Source organism: Tetrao urogallus (genome assembly GCF_951394365.1).
Source record: "Tetrao urogallus genome assembly, chromosome: 5".
NCBI classification, from domain to species: Eukaryota; Metazoa; Chordata; class Aves; order Galliformes; family Phasianidae; genus Tetrao; species Tetrao urogallus.
In genome coordinates, this window is record NC_136818.1 from 18,567,754 (window position 1) to 18,583,582 (window position 15,829).

A 15,829-nucleotide genomic window follows, 5' to 3' on the forward strand; every position below is an offset into this window, starting at 1 on the left:
GGAAATTCTGTGTTCCAGTAGTTTCTAGGTCCTGGTCTAGGTTTTGTCTTCTGTGTTCCATCAATTAGTAGCATCATTTGCCTGCTTTTATTATGGGAGCCTTTTCCATGGGAAGTACTCAAACACTGTAGCATATAAAACACTGGATGAGTAAAGAAGTTGAGTATTATGTGGATTGTTGTGACTACAAATTCATGCAAAATAAATGCAAAATTAGATAAATAGCATCTGCTGCATACTTCCAGTAGCAGTATCAGCACCTGTATTAACACTCCTTTTTCCAGCAATATTACTCAGTGCCTTCCAGTTCATGTGGTAAAATTATTTATTATTATTATTATTTGGAGACTGGATGGTCTGGAAGCAGAATGAAGTTATCGTAATGACAGTACGTGAATTCTGGACATTAAAAAACAAAATGACCAATCCAGGTAGACAAGACTTGATTTTATTAATAAAATTTGTATTTTCCTCTTTGAGGTGACAGTTACAAACTTTGGTTCAAAAACAGAAGAAAATACGAACAGCAAGAAGATGACTTTTGAAATCTTATCTTTACATGTATAAACGTGCATGAGAAAGTACCAGTTGGAAATGAGCCAGCAGAAGCTAGTACTATTTAATTTAACAACTTATAAGAAACAGAAACAAACATTTATTTTCAAGTCTTACATATATTATGAAAAATAATTACAAAAGGATTTCTGCTGCAAAATTAAAATGCAATTTCTACTTACAACTACCTGAATGAAGTGTTCAAAGGGAAGGCCAAACCAACTTTTTTGGTGAGATTTGAATAGCAAATTTTAACAATTTGGGTCAAAGACAGCTCTGTAGAAAGCAGTCCCCTCATGTTGCTTAGCAACTATATAGAATCACATGACCTAGACATATTGCATTCCTGGCCTTCAGTTGAAATAACAGGAAAAATAATTTATATTAATGGGATGGGCAAATATTTTATAGGACCATTCTGTGGAACTTCTAATGTCCACTTCAGGAAGCAAAAATCCATTACTGCTTACTAAAATTCTAAATAAACACTGCAAAAATCCATAAATAACTGTTTAGAATCCAGTAATCCAGTTTTAATATTTATGCATACCAAGTAAGCACAACAGGAACAAATTCACATGAGATACATTTGGGGAAGAAAAAAAAAAAAGAAAAGGAAAGCTATATGACTGATTAACTGATTTAATTCACACAGATTTAAACAGAGGTTTGGTTTTTTTGTTTGTTTTTTTGTTTTTTGTTTTTTTTTTTTTTACATATTCTCCCTGCCCAAAAATATAAATTTTCTTATTTTAGGTATATACAGATTTTGTATGAAATTCTGAAATTAGAAAAGAAAATAAAAGGTCTGAGGTATAGCACCATGGAACACAACACCTTTGAAGGTGCTTTCAGTATTGAAATTCATCATCACATAATAATATCAGCAGAAAAGGGTATTTGAGTGTGCTGCTCAAGATCTTCCAGTTTTGCCACCTTAAGTTTTTTTGGCGACTTCAAATAACAAAGCTCTTCAACAACAATATATACAAAGGGATTTTATTATTAATCAGAAATTGAAATGGCTTCACTGGCAATTACAGCTTTATTTTTTCAGAATACATAAACAGTATTGACAATGTAGTTTTGTAATTATAAAATAAGAGCCAGATGCAATTTAGAGGCACATGCAAGTTTTGCAAATGGACAGAGAAATAACAGTATAGTACTGTACATAGAATAATTACAATTTATTAAACACTTTCGTAACACCTCTTTGTAATCAAAGGAGCACCATGTCATTTGTTCTTTTTTTTTTTCTTTTTTTAAACAGCACCAAAGGTATCCAAAGGTAGGGTGGGGCGTTGACAAAGTGAGCCCTATGTTGTCTGTCTGTGCCACAGCATCCTTGCAAAATTAGTTTAAGTCATGTGATTCTGGCCCTACAAGGGCAACAGTTACTTTCTAGATGAGACATAGGTACACAGCAAGACATATTTTCTATGCCATTCTTATTCAAAACTTGCATGTGGCATGAAGTAGGCTGGTAGCACCAAAGTGCCACGTTTTTGTTGATCTGATCTTTTTCTTAAATTTAACCAAGGAAGCAGACAGGACCAACCTCAAATCCAAACTTTTGGTTCTGATCGCCAAAGTCATTGATCATCACATCAACTATAGGCACTTGGTCTATTTTGGGTGTGTTGATTTCAATCACTGTCTTTGCGTAGCCCTTTCTTGACTGTTAAAAAAAAAGAAGCAAAAACAGACATATCAAAGGAGTAAGTATGCGCTGTAGATCTTCATAGGCTACCTCTGAAGTTTGGAATTTATAAATGATTGCCTTTCATGCACCTGATGTTACAAATTCTAAATTTATTTTAAAAGTGTGATATGGAACATTTCTGATTTTAGAAAGAGATCGGCCCATGGCTTTTTGACTTATTAAAGCAAGCCTAGAAATGAAAAAACATATATAAGACATTCAACGTTCCTGAAAGAATTCACACCTATCCTAATTTATGATAATATTCTTGCAGTAGTTAGGATGTTTTCCTTGTGAAGAAATCACTAATTAGTTCTGAGAGACAGAAGAAATACCTAGTTCTAAGAAGAAAGACTCTGTCTTGCAAGACATTACATAAGCTTTTTGGACATGGAAGAAAATAGCAGTCTGTCAGGACTGATGCATTAGAGATGTTCGAAAGCACACTCTTAATTCCTAACAAAGGCTTTCTGCCTTCTCATTATTTTAGTTATCAGGATTGTAGTCTCAGTTTCAGCTGCAACTGTTTTTCATCACAGTTTCTAATATCGTGCTGTGTTTTGGCTTTAGGAGAAAAGCAAAAGGCTGTTTAGCTGCTTGCTGGGTTAAACTACAATAATTGTACTTCATTCAGATGGTCTCTTATGTCCTTCTGATATCATTCCACTTTCAACAATGCCAAGATGAGCATATCCAAGCTGGAAGATCTGAATATTCTCAGATTAGTGGTGGAAGTTACACCCTAAATTGCTTACGTTGTCTCTGGAGCTTTACTCTCATTCACTGCAGGCAATGACAGCAAAATAAAGATACAGGACATAGAAAAAGACTGACATGAAACAGCTGTATATTATAATTTTGTTACTGAGAGGAGGAGACTCTGCCTTTATCTAAGTTGTTTCTCAGAGACAAATATGTATCCTACTACTTCCAGGTCTCATTTTCTGTCACTGATTTCTAAGGAACTCACTTCAGAATCCTTTCATATCAAACTACAAAATAATTAATGACGCTTTAACTATCATATTCCTCTGGAATGTTCTTGTTTTCAAACTGTTCTGCTTCTGAAGAGAGCAGACTGTACTGGAGAGGTGGTCAAACAGCTGATGAATGTTTGGACTACTCTTTGAATTTTAGTTGAACTAAGAGTGGAAGGTAAAAGATGCAATCCCTGAATTTCAGCTGGCTTTGATTAAAAAAAAATTATATAGATAGATAGATAGATAGATAAGAGAAAAGGACATACAATGTTACCTAACTATGCAATGAGTTCACTATGTGTGGGTTCTGACTTAGTTCATACATATTTTTACTACGTTTCTTATGTTTATTATGACTATAAATATATTCTGCTCCTGGGCTGCTTCCTCTAATTATGCTTGTTTGTTTCTGTTCTCTTACACAGTCCTCGTACAAGAAAACAGTCTAGTTGCACATTGGTGCTGACAGCCTGTATCCATACTAGGTTTGTTCTATTTCTGTTGCTTGGCTTATGGTAATATTATTTCTTGTACATATAGAAAATTGAATAAAGGGCTGCTGTATTCTAGTTAAAAACTACTAAAGGGCAGTCTATTAAAAGTTAAGTCTTTAGAAAACTTTTCTCAGGAGAGAGCTGTGCAAAAAAAAATAATTTGTTTGATTTCTACTTTAATTGACAAGTAGGTTTTGTAAAGAAAATTCTGAATCTCCACTTACCGCGCAGCCATCATGAAGGGCTTTGATGTAAGGATTGTTGTCATAAGACATCTCTTCATCATTTGATCCTAAGAACCTTAGTGCTTTGTCATAGCTGTCAGATGAGGAATCGTGCCAAGCTACAGACTGATGGCAGTTGTATGTGAAATTTTGTCTGGCAGAGGCGCTCAGTAGTTTAAGGAATGTCATTTGAACCATGTTAATGGAATTGCCTTCAACATCCAAATACGAAAGCTAAAAAACATAAGAAGCCACATGAATATTTATGTTAAAATGCAGAACAAAATTACTGTTGATGGAAGAACCACATAACTGTCCTTAATAAAAAAAAATAAACCATCACATCCCTTTTTAAGAGATTTTAAAGTTAATAAAGCTATAAGTCTGTAAATGTAAATAGTTTTTCACATTTTAACAATATATTTAGGATACTTTTTTTTTGTAATGGGAAAGACAGGGATTTACCCTTACAATATCATGTCAAACAGCAGAATCTCTTTGGGAATCTGTTTGTAGTTAATTAAAAAGTTATATCAGCTTGCATCCTCATTTTTCCATACTTAGTATGTTTCTAGTTATCTAGACTGAAGCAGGAAATCTGTACTCCAGCTGCTCTACTACAGTTAAGTGGTGACTTGTGGTCTGCCAGAAGCCAGATGCTCACCATCAGCTTTGCAGGTGACTGTTGGGATTGCTGTGCCTTTACAGTACAGTACAGAGCAGGCTCCTGCTGACCAGTGGCAGGAGGCCTCGGAGCTACTCTTATATTTAGGACAAAAGGACCAAGTATGAAAAGTCTTAAGTTTGTTATTATCTCTATATTTTAAGATTCTTTGGGATCTGTTGATCGCTCGTAACATGTACTTCATTTGTGAATAATTCTGTGTTGTAATAATCACTTACAAGTTTGCCACGCTTAAATTCGCTAAACCAAGATCCTGGATTCTCTTTTGGCCATGATGAAATTCTAACCTGTGTGGTAGAACAGTGGAGATGTAAGTATTTAGAAGATGGGTTAATAGATAAGAAGGTTTTAAAATACCTGGAACAAATTTCACATAAGATAGTAAAAAATGGCTCTTCTTTCAGTGTTTTCAGCATCTTTAAAAGCTCTAAAATAGAATGTTTTTCATGTATAGAATGCCTTCAGATTCATTACTTTACATGGAATCTGAGGTGATAGCTTATAAAGAGAGATAATTCTGTTTAATGCACACATGATTCTTATCAGATGACCAGTGTAAATGACTGGTATAAACTGCTACTATGAGGAGTATCTAAATTAAGAGTTTTAATTGGTTTTGATGTTGATATATCTGTCTCTTTTTGAAAAACTTTTGAAAGCCATCCTCTACACTACATGCCCCTTAGAGGCTGTTTATACCAATGATAGTTTGTTTTATATCTACTTTGCCTAGATACAAATGAACCCACAGGAGAAACTTAATAAGAGTATAACTTTAGATGTCAAACTCTAGATTATGCATTTAAACCTGCTGCATAGCTATGTTGCATTCCAGAATGCAGTGAAAGTTTTACAAGGATATGCATAAAAGCACTATCTAAGCAAAAGTAAAAAATGCCGTGTGTCAATTCTGTGCATCATTTTACTGCTTTATTCAGATTTATGTAAATTTAAATATAATCAGAAAGATACACATATGAAAAATGTGACAGTGTAATTATTCTTATAATTGCAACATTATTTCAACATTACAGTAGTATAGTGCTATCTGTCAACAGCCAAGTGAAAACACAGATTGGTACTTACTCCTTCAGATTTCTTATCTGGGTAGATACAAGTTTCCCCGCCTGCTGTGAAATTGCAGTACACTTTGAAGGAGTCTCCAGAACAACCCTGGTTAGGATCAATCCAATATTCCCCTAAAACAAATGAGAAAAACCTTTGAAAATGTAAACGGTATTTGGAAGATGTAGATTTTTTACCTAATAGTGCTCCAGAATTTGTAGTGAAGTCATTTTATCTTCACGATGAGAAGACAACCCTTTCTTTTCAAAAACATCACAGAATAGTTGAAATTGGAAGGGACTTCTGGGGTTATCTGATCCAACACCACTGCTAAGAGACACGTAAAACACGTTGTCTAGGTCCATGCCCAGACAGCTTTTGAATATCTCTAAGTAGGGATGCTCTGCAATCTCACTGAGCAACTTACTGTGTTGCTCAGTCACCCTCACAGTAAAGAAGTGCTTCCTGATCTGCTGATGGAACCTCAGCTTCTTGGCTGTACATAAGCCAGCAGTGTGTCCAGCTGGCTAAGAAGGCCAACAGTATCCTGGCTTCTATCAAAATAGCACTGCCAGCAGAACCAGGGAGAGGTGAGTTTTCCCCTGTATTTGGCACTGGTGAGGCTGCACTTTGAGACTGTATTAAGTTTTGGGCCCCTCATTACAACAGACACTGATGCCCTGGAAAGTATCCAGAGAAGGGCAGTGAAGCTGGGAGGGGTCTGGAGCACAGTCTTATGAGGAGCAGCTGAGGGAACTAAGATTGTTTAGTCCGAAGAAGAGGAGGCTCAGGGGAGACTTTATTTTTCTCTATGACTACCTGAAAGGAGGTTGTATTGAGGTGGTGGCCGGCTTTTTCTCCCAGCTTACTAATGACAGAACAATAGGAAATGCCTGAAGTTGCACCAGGTGAGGTTCAGGTTGGATATTAAAAATAATTTTTTCACAAAAGGAGTGGTGAAGTATTGGAACAGGCTGTCCAGGGAAGTGGTAGAGTCAGTCACTGTCTCTGGAGGTATTTAAGGAAAGGGTACATATAGTAATTAGGGACATGGTTTTGTAGGCAGTAATGGTGGTAGGTGAATGGTTGGACTAGATCTTCTTAGAAGTCTTTTCCAACCTTTATGATTCTATGAACCTCTTGCATTTTGGTTTGTGCCCATTGCCTCTTGTCACTAGCACCACTAAAAAAAAAGAATCTTTATATGTATTTACATATATGCATACATTTATATACGTGTACATTGCCTTGTGATTTGTTGCTTTTGTTGTTTATAAAAAATAACACTGAGATCAAAGTCTATTTTTATCTACATCTTTTTGTTTTCATTTAATTCGATTTAAAACAATGACTATTGCAGAATACTGCTAAGGGGTAGGAGGAACTGCAGTGACTTCAGTATGGAGGAGGAAGGTCACAATGTATGAAACATACATTACAGGTCTCAACAATTTAGTTATTACACTATTTCAGCTGAAGGATAATTTATACTTGTGGTAATAGAACTCTCAGTGCAGAGGTAGCTTTAGGCAGAAATAAACTATGGCCTAAGGCAGAGGTACATATTTGGAGTGATTTGCAGACCTATGTAGAAAGGGCCTGACTTTAGTTGTCAAGTACCTAAAGCTTCCATTCAGAGAAATGGAATTCTCAGGCAAAACTGTTTTTTACTACTGGGTTGTGAGGCTGAACACAAGTGAAACTTTGGACTGTTTTACGTGATGAAAACACATTAATTAATGCATATTGAATTCAAATAGCAAGAAAAAGAGCTGAAACTTGCACGAATATAGTTTCAGCAGTCCTACAGGGTTGTGTTTTGGTTTGACTGGGATTGAGGTAATTTTCTTCTTGGCAGCTCATGTAGTGCTATATTTTGGATTAACAATGAAGACAGTGCTGTAACACACCAGTACTTTAGTTATTAATGAGAACTGTTTACACAGAGTCATTTTCTGTTTCTCAAGTTGCCTGCCAGTGAGGAGGCTGGGAGTGCACAGCTGACCTAAGCAGACCAAAGGGATATTGCATACCATATGTTGTCATGCTCATGAAACTGGGAGGGTTGGCAGGAGATCTGCTGCTAGTGATAGGATGTTGGTTGACTGTTAGTGAACAATTGCTCTGTGCACGTGTTGTTTTTTATCCTTTGGTTTTCTTTCTCTTGTTAAAGTGTATTCATCTCTTACTTTTGCCCTTCTGATTCTCTTTCACCCATCCAGCCATATTGAAGGTGGAGAGTGAGCAAGTGGCTGCATAGTGCTTGGCTGCTTTATGACATTATAACACAACACACTGGCAGGGCTGAGCTTACAGACTCTACAATGCTGGAGTGAATGAAAACTGGGGATGAAAGAGAGCTGCAGTCAATCCAGGGTCCACTAAAAATCAGATCTTTTAAAAATCTGCTGTTGTAATTATAATGATTTCTGTGATCTGAGTACTTATCTCTAGCTAATTTCGTGGCAGGACAGCAAATTACTTTCTTACACTAGTGTTCTAATCCAGTTTTGGGCAAAAAGTGGAGATTTAGATGAAGCATGGCAAATCCTTTCACTGATTTTGTATTTTTGTATTTTAATACACTTTGCAAGTTCAGAGCATTTTTGGTATTTTAACATTCTGTTGATTTGGGCTGTGTTTACTGAAAACAGTTTTTCCTAACTGAAACTCTTGCCTCTGCAGAATTTTACATTTTAATGAATGTGTTTACTTTTATTTTAACCGGAATAAAGTTACTTTGATATGAAAAAAACTCCAAACAATAATCAAATACTGCTAAATGAAGAATACAAATGTGGTCTATAAAAAGCATTCATTATTATGGAGGTATTAAATTGTAAAATATGTACTTTTCATATAGCACAAACTCTTCTAAACTATTCCTTATGGCAACCATCTGCATTTATCTATCTAGACTGATAGCAATAGAGTATTATTAAACTGTCAAAATCTGTTTTTTCTTCCATTTAAATAAGAAAAATATTGCTTTGAACTGGGAGAAAAAGTACCTATTGCAATAGAAAAGAAGTATGAAACCTAAAAAGTGTGCAACGGTTGGCTTTCACTTAAACTTTTCCACAGGATTAAAATCAGTTTGAAAAAAAGAAAGCAACAGAATAATTAAATGATTAAATAATTAAATTAAAATAGTCATTCAGAATACGGCCACTAATTTGTGCTACTCTGCATTTTGTGAAGCTAGTGCTTAGTAGCATTAAATGCTATCAGAGAAACTTGCACATCTGTTTGCTGAATGATACAGAAGAAGTATACAGTAGTCACTCAGAAGGCCATATTATTGTATCTAAGGATAAAAGAAATAATTTTTGAGAGACCTATTCATGAACAAATTGCATATAATACTAGTGCTACTTCTTGTATTATACTAAGCTGAAGTATATAGTTACTAAATAATTTTCATTTCATTTAAAAGCTCTAAACTATCCCAGCACACTGACGTTTGTAATTTTACTTCCACTGTTCTAAATAGCTTCAATCTTTCATCTCTTTCCTGTTTGGATAGTTCTGGAAATACTAAGACCACATTTCTAAACAAGCGCTGTTTTTAGCAACTTGAAAGTTTTATTTCTAAAACTAGATCCAGTTACTTATTAAAGAATTATGGCTTTTTACCAACAGAATATCTCTTCACTCATGCTTTATAAACGGAACACTTTTATACCTGCAAAAATTGATTTAATGACACTATTTAGCCACTATGTTAACTATCTACCAATAATTAATGATACTACCCAAGTTTCTTATCAGATCATCACTTCAGCCTTGTTTGCCTTTGTCACGCAATATTAACATACCATCTGGGAAGTCTGGGTGGCAGAGCTGCAAGTCTTTGCAAGTTCGGGCTGGGTTGCTCTGAGTGCCCATTGGATACTTCATATGCTCAATGTCTTGCTTCAGTGAATTCAGTGAACCGAAGATCTCCTCCATGCCATCAGAATAATCCAGAATATTATCACCAGCATCAGATACCATGTAATCTGGAGATCTTCTAGTCTTTTTGGGTGACTGGATTGGCAGTGGCTGAATTACTTCACCTGGAGGACCCTGAATGGAAAAAATATTATCTTTTCTGTTGATTATCCAGCTGCATAAATATGGACAGGAAGACAACAAAACATTGCAAGGAGATGCTTTGGATAGGCTTTTTTTCAATTTATTTATTTAACTTATTTCCTTCTGATTTCCTTACACACACACACACACACACACACAAACAAACAAACAAAAAAAAAAACCACAAAAAAAACCCCAGATTCTAGAACATTAAAGATTGTTTTGCTCTAAATTCTTCTCTAAACATTGCTGCCTGGGGAAGAGTATGTTACCCTCACATAAGTGTGTAGAACTTACTTGTGATTTCCTTAATATCTCCTGCAATTCCCTGAAGCAGAGGCATAGCCTGCAGCAAATAAAAACTGTGGGTGTTTCCAATGATAAAACTTTAAAATTACACTTAGGGTTTATAAACCAATATTTTATTTCAAAATTTGACATATTTCATTCAGATTTTCACTGTTTTCACTCTAGATTATTATGCTATGATAAAGAAATAATAGAAACAGAAAAGAATTAACAGTGGGAAACGAAAGTCATTGCGTTTTCTGTGCACAGATTTACAATCTGTGTAAATAATCATTAGAAATTTGTTCTTTTTTAAAATGTCTAGTGGATTTTTTTTAGAGCAAACAATGTATTTCTTCCTCTGGTAGATTTGTGTTTCCTGACAAATTAATTTTCAAATAATCATCACTATTTTCCTTCTGTGTAAGTTCACAAGTGCCATTTTCTACGTGCACCAAAACAGGGTCATTGTAACAGCAGAATATGCTTGCATATCAAGAAAGAATTCCTACTTACTGGAGGACCAGGTGGGCCAGGTAGACCACTATCACCCTTTTGACCAGCAGGACCCTGTCAAGCAATGAGAGTAATGTGTTATTGACCATGCTACTTAATATTAAAAAATAATGTATATACAGAAATGAAGCACAAAACCAGAAAATATGGAGAATTACTCACACTGGATCCTTTGGAGCCTTTTGGACCTTGGGGACCCTATGGGCAAGAATATAAGCATATAGTTGGAATTATATTCTGCAAAACACAGGAGTGTTTTGAATGGGAGAACTGGATGAAATTACTTACAGGTAAACCAGGAGGACCAGGGGGTCCAAGTGGACCAGCAGGACCAGAAATTCCCTAAGAAAGAATAAGGACAGAATTAAAGTATTTTTTGTATTGGTCTGAGTTAAGAAATGCAGATCTATTGAGAAAGGTAGTTCTACTAAGTGTCCAGCTCTAATTAGTTTCCCTTTAGGTCATTTGCTAGGGTCCAAAATAATTTTACAATTTAAACTAATAATCTGACAGTTTTATTGTCATGCTCCAGCATTTATAGTTACGACACTGCTCTCCTTTAGATAAATGTTAAAGCTTCATATTTTACAGAGAGCTTTAAAACATAGTTTAATAACCAGGAAAAGAGAGTCTGCTTTGGGTAGTATGTAACAAGACTGGTTCTGTTAGCTATCTGATACCTAACAGGTATACTGTTTCCTTCATACGGGTCTGTCCCTCATCAGCAGCCTGTGCTTTAAACTCCAGCTGGAGATTCAAGCTGGGTATAAATGTTTGTAGCAACTTCATGTGTCTCCTGCAAGAAAGACATACATGAAACTTGAATCAAAGCAAAAGAAAGTTTTACTTACTGCATCACCTTTGGCTCCGGGAGACCCCTGTGGGCCAGGAAGACCCCTATCACCCTTTTCACCTTGTTCTCCTGGAGGTCCAATCAGGCCAATCAAACCAGGATGTCCCTAAACAAGATAGAAGAAGGTAGAGTAAAAACTTGATACTTATGAAGCTGATGTGCTTTGTAAACACAGATTAGAGCTTTCAAATGTCATCAATTGTTTATTATCAGTTCATTTGATATACTATTTTGTAAGTATATTCACTTTCAATAGTTGGCCTTTGGATTTGGAGATTATTATCAAGCTGTGTATAATTCAGTGAAAGATTTAAATGCAACACAGTCCTTTCTGAAATGCAAAAATAACACTAAAAGTGGGTACAGATTTTGTACTAATTTCCACACTTATATGCTAATAAGAATATTATTTGTGGAAACAGATGTGCTATTCTTATTACAGCTATATAAACAGCTGATCCACATATATAAGCAAAAAATGTAATTCACAAGATACGTTCATATTTCTTTCTCTATACATTTCTTTCCTGATATCCAAGCAATCAGTACAGGGTTGGGACTGTATTAGAAAATGGTATTCCTATTCTCTCAATCCACTATTTCAGAATAAGGTACTATAACTGTTAAATATTTACACCTTGTTGTTATATAGTGAAATCAATACTTTTTATTCCTGCCTATTGTAAAAGCAAAGGTTCTCTTTACATCAGTGTCCTTAGGGCTTTCATTGCAGAAAAGAGTCGTAACATCAATAGATTACTGCAAAGAGTAATCCTTTCTTTCTACTTATCTCCAGGGTATCAGATGTTACTTAAAGCTTCATCATTATCACTGAGGCTATGGAAAGCTGACTGATGGATTATTTAGGGTGTTTTGCTTACTGATTTAAATTAAAAAAAAAAAAAAGAAAAAAAAGAAAAAAAAAGTGTGTATTTCTCTGCTGTTTTTATACAGACTTGTGTAGCAGGCCAAAATTACAAAGGCACAAACAAGGAACAAAGACGTTCTCATATACCTTCTCTCCTTTGGAACCTGGATCTCCTTTCAGTCCAGGCAAGCCAGGTGGACCCTAAATAAATCAAAAGAAGTAATGTAAAAGTAAGTTTTAACATACTGTACAAATCAAATTTTCCTGAAATATTTTAAAGGTAGTATAACTACAAGGTCACTCAGTGGATGATGGTTGTGATTCAGAACCCAAGATAACATTGGCATACATCTTTAGAATGCTGTAATAATGTTATTGTAGCATTTAAATTACTTCAGAAATCTGAAAAGGCTGTAATTATTAGAAATTTATGAAGAAGGAAAAGATCTTCTAAATTCGTAAAAAGTACTGCAAGCATCCAGGAAATTATGTGATAGTCAAATAAATTTTCAATTGATTTTTTTGTTCATTAGCCTAATCTTGATTGTGGCTACATTATATGCTTTATTAGTATTTCCCCATAATTGCTGTACCTATCCAGTTGTGAAACAGTAGTATGTACTTCTGTAGCCCTTTATTTCATAAGAGAATGGAAACAAGCCCTTAATTTTTTTCTTCCAGGTTACTACAACTCAGTAAATGAGATTGCTGATAGTAACTGCTTCTCAATATTGCTTTGTTGAAGAACTACCTCATGCTTTGGTTCTGTACTTCAGATAGTGTCTTGGGATTACAATTTCCTTGATTTACAACCTGAAATTTCTGCATGACAGTGTATTATGCAGTTAAATTTTCTGAATATTCAAGTTCTTTCTACTCAACATTGCAAGCTTAACGACATCAAGTACGATAGCTCCAATGGTATGTACAAAAATATGGTTCACCAATATTTTGGTAAATGTGGTAACATTAAAAAAAAAAAAAAAAAAAAAAAAAAAAGGCAGCTCCAAAATAATGCCTCCCATTTTATTACACTGGCCTACAATATCAGAGATAGATCCTCGTGGTATGACAGTACAGGTTGAACCTTCCCACCAGTATTTCATTCCTTTTTGTTGCTGTGTGACTAATAGCAGCAGAGGGGCAGTCTGACAAAATGGCATCTGACCTAGGAGTGTGTATGAAGCAAAGGTGTGTCCTTTGCTCCATGAGGAAAAAATTGCACTCACTGACATGCATCAACATTTGTTTGTGGACATCAGAGTGGATGGTAGCACAGTAAGGTGATAGGTGATGCATTTCAGCAGAGGTGAAAGTGATATGAAAGGCAAGCCATGTTCCAGATGGCCATGCACAGCCATCACACCACAAAATGAGGAATATCTCCATCAGCTCATCCATATAAATTGGATAATGGTAGTGGCTAGCAAAAAACAAAAACAAACAAACAAAAAACCCCAGTGTTTTGTAGCTGAGAGTTTATCCATACTGTTCTTATTCTCTTTGTATCTGTTGTAGTTTTCATGGAAATGAATATAAGGCGTTACTTTTAGAGTGGCCCATATACTCAGGTTTTGCAGTACTAGAGTAGCTATTCTGAACTCCGTTAGAATCTCCTGTACTCTCTCTGGGCCTCTGTTCCTCATCTGTTGTATTGGAAAAATACTCCTACCTTACAGAGATTTCAAAGTGATATCTTCTTATACTTTTTATAAGTATATTTATATGAACTTTTCCTAAATAGTATATATGAAGCTTGATAAAATCTCCTTGTGTTTATTTTTTCTTCTCCAACTTAGTTTTAATTTTATTTCAATCCTGATTTAAAATTTTAGAGAAATTTTGGGAGATTTGAGGAATCTTCTGAGGTTTGTATATATAGCATTGCTAGTTTTCTATAATTTGCACAAAATAAAGTGAAAAATTCAGGCTTTGTATATGCAAGCATAAAAAAGGCATCCATTTCTCAGAGGCTATTAATCTCACACTAACATGAATGCATTAGCAGCAGAGCTGCTGAAGTAAGCTGGTAGCTCATTGCTATTAGTCTCGTGCTTGCAGTAGATATCTGTGAAGTTATGATACAAATAGCAGTAATAAGCGACCTTTTCAACCTGGCACAGTTTCAAGAAGTGCCATAACATTCAATGTAAAAAATATTATTCAGTGTGTATTCTTTGCATCTGTACTTGAGAATATCATTAGATGCAAAAGCCTAAGCAAATACATAATTCATGAATAAAAGTTGAAATTTTAAAGCTTCTGGAATACAGAATCAGACATTCTCACCTGCAGTGTGTTACTCTCTACTTCAAATCTGCTCTCGTACTGCCTCGTAAAATTAGTGGGAGAGAGGGAAGGATGGAGGCCTAACCTCAATAACATATAGATAGAAATTCTACTTTCTTAAAATCCAAAATGAATTCTAAGTTACAGCAATGCATCTAAATAAATTCTTGTTGAGCTGAAAGAAAGCCAGGGCATTTGGGAGTATTTTAATCATTCATAAACTCAGCTTCAGATTTGAATTGAATAGCTAAGTTGTCAAATGTTGGAAGAGAAACCTTGATGCATTTGGAGCTTCTGGTGACTGACATGAGAAATGTGGTTTATTACTGATGAATTCAGTACATTATTATTATTATTATTATTATTATTATTATTATTATTATTTAATTTCAGCAAGGAATTGTAACCAAGGAGATTTCAGTCCCATTATTTATGTGCCTCATGCCATTCATTTGTAAGTCAGGCAAATTATTTAAGCTATTCCTTTATTGAAAGCATAAACTCTTTAGGGAGGGTATTTATTATGGATTTAGCACAGGGCAGTCTTTTCAGTTTTTCACTCTTTAATTAACATGATGGCCATATAGTTTGGATATTAATTTCTGCACAACATATTGAATATGAACATCAACATTTTGTGCCCACAATGTTGGTTTTTTTAGCTTTATAGAAAAGTTCACTAAAATAGCAAGTGTAGATAGAAATAATGATATAATTTGGTAGTATGTTATGTTACCTAACAAAAGTAATCTGCTCTAATCATATTAGAAACACATAGCAAAATTTGACTACTTTGCATCAAGCTAATAGGAATGTATTTTGTCCCAATTTTACAGCAGTTAGGGTAAGGGTAAAGCTAATTTAGAAAACTGTACATTTACTGTAACTTGTAACTTGCCTTACACTGCAACCAGACCACTAAGAGTACCTCAATACGTGCTTTAGTACTAACAGGTTGCTGTCAAATTTATAAATCAGAAATGATATAGACTCAATTCTAGCTGAAATGATAAAAAACATCCTCATGGAAGGTGAATTTGGTTTTATAAAACAGTATGGCTAAAATAAGTTTCATTATTATACTCATGGGAGCAGCCAATGTTGCTCTGATAACTATTTTATCTAATGTCTTCCAGTTTGATTTGTACTGCTCATGTATTAGCAATGATAAATATTTTATCACAGCTGCAGCACTCAATGCCTACTGCAATGTTATAAAATAATGTAAAG

At 34.9% G+C, this 15,829-nt stretch overlaps 1 protein-coding gene across 4 annotated transcripts in view; it reads right to left on the reverse strand.

Annotated features, from left to right (window-relative positions):
• Positions 1 to 2,089: 2,089 nt before the first annotated feature.
• COL11A1 (collagen type XI alpha 1 chain) overlaps positions 2,090 to 15,829 on the reverse strand; it is a gene marked incomplete at both ends in the record, with an annotated part of 129,619 nt that continues 115,879 nt past the window's right edge. For all 4 annotated transcript variants that reach the window (XM_079535686.1, XM_079535687.1, XM_079535685.1 and 1 more), the window contains 10 exons: positions 2,090 to 2,236; positions 3,959 to 4,192; positions 4,862 to 4,930; positions 5,730 to 5,842; positions 9,527 to 9,776; positions 10,590 to 10,643; positions 10,752 to 10,787; positions 10,878 to 10,931; positions 11,441 to 11,548; positions 12,458 to 12,511. In XM_079535686.1, coding sequence (XP_079391812.1) covers positions 2,090 to 2,236; positions 3,959 to 4,192; positions 4,862 to 4,930; positions 5,730 to 5,842; positions 9,527 to 9,776; positions 10,590 to 10,643; positions 10,752 to 10,787; positions 10,878 to 10,931; positions 11,441 to 11,548; positions 12,458 to 12,511 — 1,119 coding nt within the window. The remainder of the gene's footprint in view (positions 2,237 to 3,958; positions 4,193 to 4,861; positions 4,931 to 5,729; positions 5,843 to 9,526; positions 9,777 to 10,589; positions 10,644 to 10,751; positions 10,788 to 10,877; positions 10,932 to 11,440; positions 11,549 to 12,457; positions 12,512 to 15,829) is intronic.